The 12,817-nt window shown below is 34.2% G+C and overlaps 1 protein-coding gene across 8 annotated transcripts in view; it reads left to right on the top strand.

Moving 5' to 3' along the window:
• The window catches only part of Lar (tyrosine-protein phosphatase Lar), a 232,476-nt gene that overhangs the window by 69,325 nt on the left and 150,334 nt on the right, over positions 1 to 12,817 (top strand). For all 8 annotated transcript variants that reach the window (XM_088257182.1, XM_088257179.1, XM_088257176.1 and 5 more), the window contains exon 3: positions 10,457 to 10,629. In XM_088257182.1, the coding sequence (XP_088113308.1) occupies positions 10,503 to 10,629 (127 nt within the window). In that variant the 5' untranslated portion in view covers positions 10,457 to 10,502. The remainder of the gene's footprint in view (positions 1 to 10,456; positions 10,630 to 12,817) is intronic.

Genomic DNA, 12,817 nt, shown 5'->3' with positions numbered 1-12,817 from the left:
TTATTCAATCTTTTAGCTACAAATATGCCATACTTTGTTTTCTAAAAAAATTAACCTAACTGCCTGAAAAATCGATTTCAAATCATGTCCTAAAATGTCCCATTCATAAACACCCTCCCATGAGAGGGACACCAGTATACCATGAATAGGACATTAATTAAAATGCTAGATTGATGGAATAATTCTATTTTAAAACAAAAATCATCTGTAGACACTTTAGTATAATACGTAGACACATGTAAAAGAAATTTTATTTAACATTTTTGCAACATTTTTGGCAATTTTTTTTTTTCATGGGCCACAAAATTTACATTTAAGCCATTGCATAAAACTATATTGATATTCTCCTTCACATATGTGACACTTATTATCCTCCTTTCCTTTTGTTTTTGTCAGTGATACACCTTCTATTTCAACTGATTTATCTGAACTGATCTCTGTCATCACTCATTGAAATATTTTGTTGAAAACTGAGTTTTTTTTTAAAACTCTTTTAGCGTTAGGCTTATTTTATGGTCTATCTATAGGTTTTCATTTTCCATTCTTCAATAATTGTATTTTCAAAAACTTGTCCTTTTCTGAAGTGTCAGATATTATACTTGATTTCCCCTTACTGATTTATTTCTGTACTGTACAACATATTCTTCCAGCTGAATTTAAATACGTGGAAAGTATTTCTTCTCGCTTCAGACTGAACTAACTAACTAAAAAAACTAACTTACTATCACGCCACTTCCCCGCAGGGATAGGTAGAAAGAATATAACGCCACACCACTCTGTCTTTGCAAACATTCTTTTCGCCTCTTCCACGTTCATGCATCTCCTCACTCATACCCGCCGATTGTTACGACTCCAACCTGACCACTTGCAACTATTTGGCTTACCTGATCGTGCCATGTTTTTCTCAGTCTTTCTCTGCTCCTTTTTCCAATAACATTCGCCTAGTAAATTTGTTTAACCGTTTTATCCTCACTCATTCGATCTACATGTCCAAACCATCTCAACACATTTTTCTTAATTTTATCGATTATGCTTATCTCAGCTTTGCATTCCTTCCTTATTTCACTATTCGAACATCTATCATACATCGTTTTGTCGCACATTCTTCTGAGAGATCGCATTTCGACTGCATTCAGTCTACTTTCATCCTTATTTTGCCAACTCCATGTTTCACTTCCATACATTAGAGTTAGAACCAGGACTCCGTTATGCACTGCCAGCTTAGCTTCCGCTGATAGGCTCTTTTATTTCCTATCAGCCTTTACTTGTTTGACATGTCTATAAAGAGAAGATTTTCCTATTGCATATGTCTTTGCAACCGACCTAATATTTTGCTTTTATTTAAAACCTCTTCTACAGCAGCTTCAATTAGAACGTTGGTGATTGATGGTTGGTGAACGATGCCGTGTTTTTGGCATTATAACCTAAAAACAATATAATGTTTACAATACGTGTAATACAAACGAGTACAAACGATTTTTAATATAAATTAAAAGTATTCGCCATGAATGGGGCAATTTTCCCTTGAGTGGGACCGTCCCATTCATGATCACTGCGCGCGTCCCATTCAAGGAAATGCGTGATTTTTAGAAAAATAGATAAATCGATACATTTATTCTAAAGTAAATTTGATGAAACATACTTTATAATATCCTGAGAGAACCAACTTAAATAATTGTATTTATCAATTGCAGCACTTATCATAACCTATATGTACAAACAAAATCAAATTGCAATATATAATTTACTTTTTGACGCAAAAAAATTGTAACACGTCTTACTCGCTTTACTGTCAGTCGAGAACTAAGGTTTGAGGATTAATCTGTCTAATATCGTAGCGTTAATGTTGGGTAATTTTTAATTTTTTTTTGTAATAATAGTTTGGGCTGGAGGACGATTGTCCCATTCATCCTCTGTCCCACTCGTGGGCACTCTCCCCTACATGCAAGCTTGTCAATTGTTCCTTTTGACATGATCCGCCTTAAGTATTCAGGTAACTTGCTTTTACCACGTTTAAGCAGAATTTCCTCGAATAACTTCGTTCCTCGTCGCGATAATTTATCGTAATTCGTTCCAAGATGTTAAACATTTTTCAAAACATCTAATTATATTTTTGCCATGGCGCAGTTTGTAAGGTGATTTGAATTTAATTTTACCGAATTACACTTAAATTCGTACATTTTACGCTGGTAATAAATTTTCCTAACCAAATTCATTGGTATTTTAGGACGAATAAGTGAGATATTTTGCTCACGATGAAGCAATGTCTCGTAAGCCACTTAAAAAAAACACAGGGAAAATATTTTTTTTAACTGCTTGAAATGATAATTTTTGTGTGATTTTTTTGATAATTATTAATTTATATAAATAAATAAATACAATACCAAATACATCACTAAAATCATCACATACATTAATTGTTTTTTTTCTTCCTCTGTATATTTTACGTACATAATTTTATCTGTATATAAATGGCTTAAGAGATTTTGCTTTTCATAAAAAGCACATTATCAATTGAAGCGTTTCTAAGGCAGAATTAAAAAAAAATCGTGGTGTATAAGTTTTTTTTAAAAATATAACAAACAAATAAATAAGCAAAATCGTTAGTTCTTACCTAGAAAGTAACATTACTAACTGGTGGATTTTATTTAGAATCAAGAAAAAATGTGAAGTGAGTAAAATTTTATTTGAAATGGCTACCTAATTTTTGTGGTCGATATCATATTTAAATGAAAACGCCGTGTTCTAAATATACAAAATTGATATTTTAAATTTTCTGATTGTTTTCAAAAACGTTTATCGTGAACATGCGTGTACATTTAGAATGAACTTAACGTTTATTTTGAATTGATATTGTTACCCTAGCTTCTAATATGTATAAGAGTATACATTAGCTTAGTGGGATTTTTTCTAATAGTCCTAGCCGAATAAAATAATAAACATAGTTAACAAATACTTATCTTTATAATTTATATTTGAAGCACTAACTTTGTGATTTTCCATTTTATAATTAAAATGTAATTTTGTTTTAAAATCACTTTACATATTTTATTATAACTTAAATATAATGTCATTATAATTAAGTTATAATAAAATATCTATAGTGATTTTAAAACAAAGTTACATTTTAATTATAAAATAGTTATCTGTTTAAAGTATAATGGGCTATCGCCGAAACATGTAGATAAATCCTGACTGTATAGACTTGTTTTTATGAAAATACATACTTATGCGTTTATTGCATTAATTTTATTTTTTAATTGTATTCGTATTGTCAACACTTTGATATGTGCAAATACGAATACCATTTAAAGTATGATCGTTTTTAATTTAACACAACAATATATTTTTGTGTTATTTTACTTGTAAACGTTCAATAATTTATTTTATTTATTTATTTATTTTTGGTACAAATATAAATATTTTAAAATATTTTATTAATAAAATGTATTACGGCTCATAGGCATAGCCTGTGTTGAGTCGAATGACTTACATGTTAATACAATTTTTTTTATCTGATTTTATACATTACAAGATACAATAACAATTTACAGTAAAAAGGTTGTAAACTAAAATTAAAAAAAAATTAAGCCTGGACTATAATTTAGTCTGTTTCCACCTTGTCCCAACAAAGAGCAACCATCGACGGACACTGCTCTTAAAAGCATGATCACTTTTGGAATTCTTAATAGCTACGGGCATCAGGTTAAATATTTTTAGCGCAAAGAATAAAAAGCTTTTTTGTGCAAATCTTGTATTAATGGATGGGCCAACATACATAGTTGATATTTAATGCTGCACGGGTTCGAATATTTTGTTGGGTTCTTACCTTATCCTTTTATTCCAAAAGTACGTCAATGCTTCTTTGATGAACACTTGTCAATTATGGTAATGAGTCCAATCATTTGGCCATGTAAATAGCTGGGCTGTTGGATTAATGACCATTGGGACCACTCGGAGATCAAAGTCAGGAAATAAATCGTGAGAAATCGTTTCTTCAAAAGCGAGATCACCTCAGCAATAGAGACTAACTCCATCTGCGCATGGGAATCATACGATGTTTTATTATGTATTTAGTGTTTTTTATGGTTTCCATGACTGCAATCAGAAGGTACAATGAGGAAAGGTACAGGAAGCGGAAGAAAGAATAGGTGAAAAATTTAATGAGGAAAAGTGGATCTAAGGGAGGGATGAAGGAAATGATTTTCAATGATTATTTAAGGTAGATTTCTATAATATTTTAAAAAGGAAATAATAAGCTAAACTGGCAGTTCGCAATGGAGTCCTGTTACCAACCATAATGTATAAAAGCAAAGCATGGAGTTGGCAAAACATGATGAATGTAGACTGAATGCAGTCGAAATGTGACCTTTCAGAGGGATATGCGACAAAACGATGTATGTTAGATTTTCGAATGGAGAAATAAGAAAAGAATCCAAGGCTAATATATCGATAATATCATGAATGGTGTGTTGAGATGGTTTGGATACGTGAACCGAATGAATAAGAAAAAAACAGGATAACAAATTTACGAGGCGAATATAAACTTGGCATGAAGAAATATTGCAAATATTTAAAAGTGGCCAAGTTAGGAGTCGGTGGTAGGAATAATCGGTGTGTATAATGGTGAGGAGATAAATGCATGGATGTGGATCAGGTAAAGATAGCTTAAAAAAACAGAGTGGTGCGGCGTTTTATTCTCTGTCTATCCTTGTGGGAAAGCGGCGTAATGGTTAGTTAGTTTGTTAGTTAGTTTTTTTTAAACATACTATACGTGAAACAGTGGGCGTATATTTTTGATTTGTAGCAATGTTGCATCTGCAATCATTATAATCCAATTCGTAGTTCATACCTTGATTACATTAACGTAACGATTCGCATGCGACTAGGGGGAGTTGCTAACACCCGGAACCGTATAGCACGTTACATACATTAGTGTGTTCTACTACCACGCGATAACTTTTCTTTGTTTTCGTTAGTTTAGTTTAAGGTGTGTGAATAGTAATAAAACGTATCGGTTCGCCAGCCCGCCAGAGGAGAGAGGGATGTAGGACTATTGTTTTTTTATAGTTCTGAAAAACCTTCGCCCTTCCCTTTTATCACACTTTATGTTGAATTTCTATTTACCTTTTTTGTAGCGATATTTTTCTCGGGGAGCCGAGTAATGTGAATTTTTACGACGGTATTTCATCAATATTATTGCCCCGAAAGCTTTACGGAGGTAAACGGATCAACATGTTTGATGTTTTTCGGGGTGAATGAAAAAAAAAACATACTAAAATGTGTAATATTCGCGTTAAATTTATGTATTTTTTATTAGATGTATCAATTCTATTTTCTATTATATAAAAAAGTAGCTTTTATACGTATAGCTAATTTGGACTTTTTATTGCAAACTTATATTTAAACATCTCATAACTCTTCGTCTGGATAAACGTTTTCATTGAAACATTTTTCGCGTAATGGAATATTTTAAATCTTCACTCGGAGTTTACAACACGATGTCAACAGTCAAGTTAAAGTCTATCTGAAATGTCAAATCCTCTAATTTAGTATGCTGGAAAAGTTGCCCGCAAGCGAAACTTTTATTTGTCCCGCCAGGTGCGACAGTTCCAGCGGTCGGAGCTCCTCGACTCTTCTCGGTGGGACGCTCCTCCCCCACATCCCGCCAGATAAACGCGGACGCTTTTTATTGCCGATTTGGACCGGTAAATGAACCCACCCCGAGTCCTCCCGCCCTCCTAATGAGGCCGATTTCGATTCGGCCGGCGTAAATTTCACCGCACCGCTTTAAACAATTCTACCCGTTTACTTACCCTCGCGATCCCGGAGTTCAGCGCTCTCCGCGCAGATGGCGACCGCGAGATTCTCTTTTATTCGCCGGAAATCACACGCGGAACAATGACCACAATTGAATAGCTAAATTCTGGAAATGGTCTCCTGTTTTGTACGATACGAGTTGTATGCAGGCCTCGCCGCAGAACCAAATGACTGAACCCCGCTTTCATTCTCGGCACCCCGTTACGATTTAGTTTTTCCAATTGTTTTCCAACCCCTCGATTTGGGTTAGATGTTAAATATATTTTTTTTCGTAAAGAAAATGTTTATGTCGAATTTACGTGTGGAGCATAGATAGATATACCGTGTAATTTATCTAGGAGTTACGGTACTATAGCTAAGTAAATGTTCCGAATAATCTAAAGAAAATAGACTACTCCCAATCTGAATACGTAATAAGATAGCGAATGTTTTATTTCGTGGTAATTGTTATTTTATCCCTTATGCTATCTTAATTAATTCTGATAAATTATTTTCATATCAGATTGAATTTTTCAAGTGTGCCTACTTTTTTTCGGTCTTCACTTGTACTAGAAATTCTCTCTAATAACAACGATATAGTATGAATACAATCCTTTACTCAAAGCTGAAATAACTGCTTTGAATATCTCTGTTGAACATAATCATAATATTTCGATATTCTAATTTATTTTCATATTTGTGTTATTTTTCTTGATTTATGACTTGATTTTAAGATATTCATTGATAGTATTCATTAATAATCCATGTCAAGCTCAGTAATGTGAGAGAAACTATAATGTACGAGTCCCTCAAATTTATTTTATTCCATAATAAATTAATTTGTTTTATACAATTCCACCAAAAATTTAAATCGTACTTTAGCTGTGCTAACGTACTACATAACGTGCTATCATAAGCCATGTGGAACTTTCTACAGATTTGACTAATGCTGTGTTTATAAATCCGGTTGGAAGACTCGTTCATCGAAAATTGATGGAAAACCCCACACGGACGTGAGGTTGGTTGGATAAACATTTGTTTGATGTAACAAGCTACTTCGGGTGCTCTGCACGGAATTATACAGTGATATAAAATGAAAATCTGTGTGCTTTTTTCTTTTAAATAAAGTATACTACGTAACAGGTATTACGTTTTATCAGATTTTTAGAATCTTACTTATCTTAGCATATATTATAAAACATAATTATGCTAGTATCTATCCCAATATTTTATTTTATACCGTTTTTTCCGATGATAATATTCAAATATAACAATATTTCTCATAGCCATTGGGATAGCTAATTTGGACAGTGAATCCATTAGAGTTAATAAAGTTTTCAGAAAAACAAAAAAAAAAATAAGGATGGTCTTGTTTTTTTTTTATAAATAACCAATTGTGTTGTCAGATCAGTTTTTTTTAAAGTAAGGTGTAATTATTAATTTTTCATCAAGTTTTCCCCATTTCGTATTACATATTAACTATGTAGATATGTAATACGAAATAATAGAATGTAGCGTGAACTCATAGACAGTGATAAATATAAAATATTAAAAAATAAAAATTATAATTAAGTTAAAATTAAATCTGTTTCTAGGTTTTTTATTATTACACGTGGCTGTTTTTTTAGTACCCAGTAATTTTGTAGTTTTTGCATAGGAACATACTAGTGGAGTTTTGGCATTGGTCTTTTCTGCAACAACATTACCGGTGGTTTAAATCCACCTGTTTACGCGGTAGCCACGCCACCTGATAAATAAACCTTCGGCTCTCCACATTCTCGGGAAATCGGTCACATCGAAACGGAATTTAAATTCCTCCATTAAGATTCTATGAGCGTTGCGGCCGAAGCGAGTAAATTGTACAGTACAGTCTCGCGCAGAGCATCTGCACTTAATGACTGCGGAGAACCCGCCCTGCCCATTTTGTTGCAGTTTATTTTCAATTATGGAAGTCTTGGCTCGTAATCTCGTTCATACATTAGATAAATAAAACGTGCTTTTATCGTATCAACCAAAAAAAAACTTAAATAAATTCAGTAATATCCGTTTTTTTTACTAACTCCAAGTTTGATTGGTGATGAAATTAATGAGTTGAATGTAGTTATTAAAAGGAGCAGAGGAAGACCGAGGAAAACTTGGCATGAACTTCTTCTTCGTGTGCCTTGTTAGGTCCCTCCAACGTTGGCGATCACTATGGCAAAGGCTTCGCGGTCCTGCGCCGTCCGGAACGACTCCCCCACTCCTCTCATCCCGGTCCAGTCGCGAATGTTGCAAAGCCAAGATGTTCGCTTTCTGCCAGGTCCTCGGCGTCCTTCTATTTTTCCCCTCATTATTATTTGCATGATCAGATATGACAAATATTTGAAAGTGGTCAGGTCAGGACTCGAAATAATCGGCGAAGTTTGTATGAGGATATGCATGAATGTGGAAGAACGAGGAATGTTTGCAAAGATAAGGGGTGTAGCGTTCTATTCTCTACATCACGCCGCCTATCCCTGCGGGAAAGCGGCGTGATGGTAAGTTAGTTAGTAGATTTATGTTTGATGATTATGTCGCCCTCATAATTTTAGACTTTGTCTTAAAAAGTTTTCATAATTCGTGTAGCTATTCAGAATACTCGTATACTTTAGTGATCGTGATCGAACAATTAAATAAATATATTAAAAGTTTTTTCAAACAGTGAGACTCATTTGGATGAAATGAATTATATGGAAATTCGCTGCTTAATGGAGTCCATTATCTTCTAATGCGTTGTAACACATTACCCGACGAAATAAACTTTAGGGCCTCCTTTCAGTCGATTTTGCGGCTTTACAATATACATTAAAAGTAAAACTTTTATTTGAAAATTAAATACACTCGCACGTGTTTGTTTCGTTGTTTGGTATATAAAAAAGGCGGAAACTTTTCCGTGATTGATCACCTATATCTGTATTTAGAATAGATTTATGTATGTGTGGAGTTTTTAGTCAAAATAAAGCCTAATACCCCTGTAACATATATTTACTCACGAAGGATTAAACAATTATATTTTTACTTTTAATCATTAAAAATTAATTATGTTACGTTTGTGGATCGATGGGACGTCGAAGGGTTGACCATGATAAGAATTGAATCTTCTTTCTAGCTACATCCCATCGTCTTTCTAGACTGTAAGGGACAGTACTCCTCGTCGTCAGGTTGTAGGTCTTTCTATCATATACAACGTTACCTAGGTTATGCCTTTGAATCATGTTATCTTTCTGTAGCATCCATGAATTTTTCGGTCTTTCTCTAGATTTTCTTTCGAGGAAGATCCATGGCGATCGCCTGGTTTACAATATGTTCAGGTTCTCTACGTCATATGTGCCCATACCATCTTGATTGCCTTTCCTCTACCTTACTATTGATGTCAGTTACACTCAGGCATCCTCAAATGCGTGATCTCTTTATTTTGTCTCTAATGGACACTTCAGCTGACCATCTAATCATTCGCATTTCAGCAGTTTCTAGCTGCCTAGAGTAGGTGTTATACATCGTCTAGCATTCAGAGCCATAGAAATCTTCGGCTCTGACAATTGTTTGGTGGACTTTTCCCTTAAGCTTGGCTTGCGTTTTTGGGTCACAAAGGACATGGATTGGAACTTTATCCACCCCATACTAATAAATTGAATATTGTGAACATAATTATCAATAGTTTTCATTTTTGATAGTTTAAGTAAGGCAGTGAAGGCCTGATTTTATTTTATTTTTGTGTTTTTCCAGCTTTATATCGTAGTGCTGTCGTGTTAACTGCCAATATAATGAACGGCATAAAAAGAAAACAGTGGCCGATGTGAATGTTCCTATTTGTAAAAATGATCAAAAGACTGGAACCGAATTCCGCTTTATCGCGTTTGATATCGGAAAAGGAAAGATAATGGATTTCGGATGAAAATCTCCTGAACTTTTTGAGTGAAACAAACAATGAAATGAAGATTCGTAAACGATTAAAGGCCTAAAAAATGGCTGCTACAGAGTTTTAACATCAATTTTAATTCTCGCGCATAACAATTGGTCGACAAATTGTTATTAACTAAATTAAATAAACATTGACGTAAAAGACGATATAATAAACGAAATAATATAAAAAAAATTCAGCAATTACAGTATGCTGAAAAGTGTGTTGTGATAACAATTTTCATCGTATTTTTTTTTAGTGAAAAACTAATAATTCAAAAAATCTATGTGTAAAATTTTCGATGTTTTCTTCCTTCGTATAAATTATAAGTAAATGTGTCATAAAGAAATAAATACACATTCCAAATCTGTGATATTAACGTGTCTGTGTTTTATGTAATTTTATTAAACATTTCACTTTAAGTGAGATGGTATAGTGTCGTAAGATTAAAACTTTACTTAAAAATTACTTCAAAATTAGTTTAAATTGACATTTGAAGTTGAAAAAACGATTATTCAAAGATTCGTAGACTGGGAAGAGAGACATCAGTCTAATACGAATCCCTTAATACGACGAGTGTCTGATTTGCTCAATCCCATTCCTTTCCTCGCTAGGTGCACGTAAGTACTTCCCATCCCTCAGCCGCAGACCCTCCACGCCCCACCCTTTTGTTGTCCAGGTTTGATGTTATTATCACTGTACATTTTTGTCCACTTTCGCCTCTCTGGGCGGAAACAGGCGGAGGGCGCGGGGGCGACCGGTCACCTGAGGCCGCGCCGGTAAAATGATAAAGCGGTACATCGGCTGTGGTGGACGGACCACAGCGGGCCTGCTACTGACGCGAACCCGTCTCAGTGCCGCTGTATTAATACTATGGCTCGCCCTGTTCAACCCCGCGGTTCGCGCCAATGGTGAGTGTCATTTCTTTTTTAGTTTTAACCTTTTTCGCTTTACAGATTATTCAATTTATAATAACCTCCCAAATAATTTAATACGTTTATCTAACATTTCCACAGCCAATCGAGATCGAAACGTATGGTAATACTAAAATAGGTTCTGTATCCCGGACAACGCATTCGGTATTTTAAAGATTACGTCGAACTACTTACCCAAGTTTCACTTTGAAATTAAATTAAATTGATTCAACAGTTAATTTATGGTAATATCTATCCATTTTTAATTAAAGTTTTTCTCGGTAAAACGGTGTTTGAAAATGACGCAAAATGCATAGAAGCACATACCACAATAGTGGTATTTACCAAGTAAAACTAAAATTAAAAATAAATTAAATTGCATTAAATATTTTTTGATATTGCATATGATATACAAATCAATTAATTCAGCAATTATTAAAATATATTCTGATATGTGTTGCGATGCATTCAACATCATTATTACACATCGGATGTAAAAAGTCTGAATTCGACAGTTGCGCCTTTGGGACGTTGAAGGAAGAGAAGGAGGTAGGAAGTGATTCTTACTTTCGTAAGTTAAATATATAAAATTGATAGATGCTGCTACAAAGTGACTACCGAATCAATTAATCATAAAATAATATTTTTTTAAATGTAAAAGGTCAACAATACAACGTCGTATTACTTGCGTATTATTGTCCACAAAACACGATGATAGTGATGGTACACTTCCCCTATTTCTTGTTTCATCATAATAAACACCGCGGGATGTTCCATTAATGGCAACTCGGCTATGATTGCAGTTCAAAGCGCCTTGTTTCCCGGAAGAAACGCAGCCGCTTTCGTTCGGATGCAATTACAACCCGCGCGACATATTCTTTTCATATTTGCGTTCACCCTCCCGGCCGGAGGACTCCCGATCCCGCCAGACGCCTTTCATCTCCATGCCATTTAAACTTCCCTCATTAGTGAACAGTGCCGCAGTTTAGTGTAAACTTTTTTTTTGTATTTTCCAAATAAGTCGCATTATTTCTCACCACCCGTTATCTGCGACCATCTGAACCCGAACGAACTGGAACAACTACTTATGTCTACTATTTTGGTATTCTCAATATTATTATGTAAGGCTGAACGAGGAAGAATTGAAAAGATTAGGAAGAGTTCATTACGGTGGTATGGACATGTGGAGCCAATGGATAACGAGAGAATGGCTAAGAAAATATATGGGAGGAATGTGAGAGGGAAAACAGAACGAGGACGACCGAAAAAAACTTGGCACGATCAGATCAATCAGAACCTAAAATCTGGCGGTGTCAAAAGTCTGCGTAATCGGAGGGCATGTACGACTAGATGTATGGATGTGAAGGAGGCGTCGAGTGTATGTCAGGACAGAAGAGTGTGGCGTTCCATCCTCTCTACCTACCGCTGCAGGGAAACAGCGTGATAGTTGTAGTAGTAGTAGTAAAGCATTTACTTGGTTGACTTTTGACTATTTTTGGTTCAATCGAGCTAGCTAGTGTTTTTTGCCTAGAATTTTTAACTCATGAATTACATGAAATTGTAGTACCTAACTTCAAACATGAAGTAGACATAGGCTATAAAACTTATAATGTTGTATCCTAAGTAGGGCCGATAAGCGGTGTTGCATATGCTGTAGTTAGATTGATATTCCTGATTGACTTGGACTTAAGGTAATCAAAAAAAAAGTCAATCGAGCAATTTTAATGGTTGTAGTCGCTTTATAAAGAAAAAAAATATTTATATTTACTTTGAATTGTTATGTATTTTAGCATAAAAGAATATATTTAAATATGTATTACAAATATTACTTAGGGACAGATTTACAGGTGAATTAGAGCCACCCGAAACATGTTTATTTTTGGCTTCATCGTATTCAAGAAAGTTTTTAAAAGAAGCATAACTTTCTAAACAATATATGTTAATTTAACTTCTTGCTTTTCGATATTTGCTATATCGATTCATTCTTAGTTCTTTTGCCAGCTATTTTTTTCATTGGGCTTATTTTTTTCCATTGATCCGACCTTGTATTGTACATATCAGCACTACATACAATCATATTTTGATATATATAAAGTACCTACTTATATTATTACTGCGCATTTTACTTTATTCCATTGAAAGACGAAATGCCTCCTTGAATGTGCTTATCGCAAACAAAGTTGAA

Source organism: Brachycentrus maculatus, unplaced genomic scaffold (genome assembly GCF_059751285.1).
Source record: "Brachycentrus maculatus isolate JH-2025_06_01 unplaced genomic scaffold, ASM5975128v1 h1tg000073l, whole genome shotgun sequence".
NCBI classification, from domain to species: domain Eukaryota; kingdom Metazoa; phylum Arthropoda; class Insecta; order Trichoptera; family Brachycentridae; genus Brachycentrus; species Brachycentrus maculatus.
Note: the sequence above shows the minus strand (reverse complement) of the source record. Positions and strands in the feature narration are given on the sequence as shown.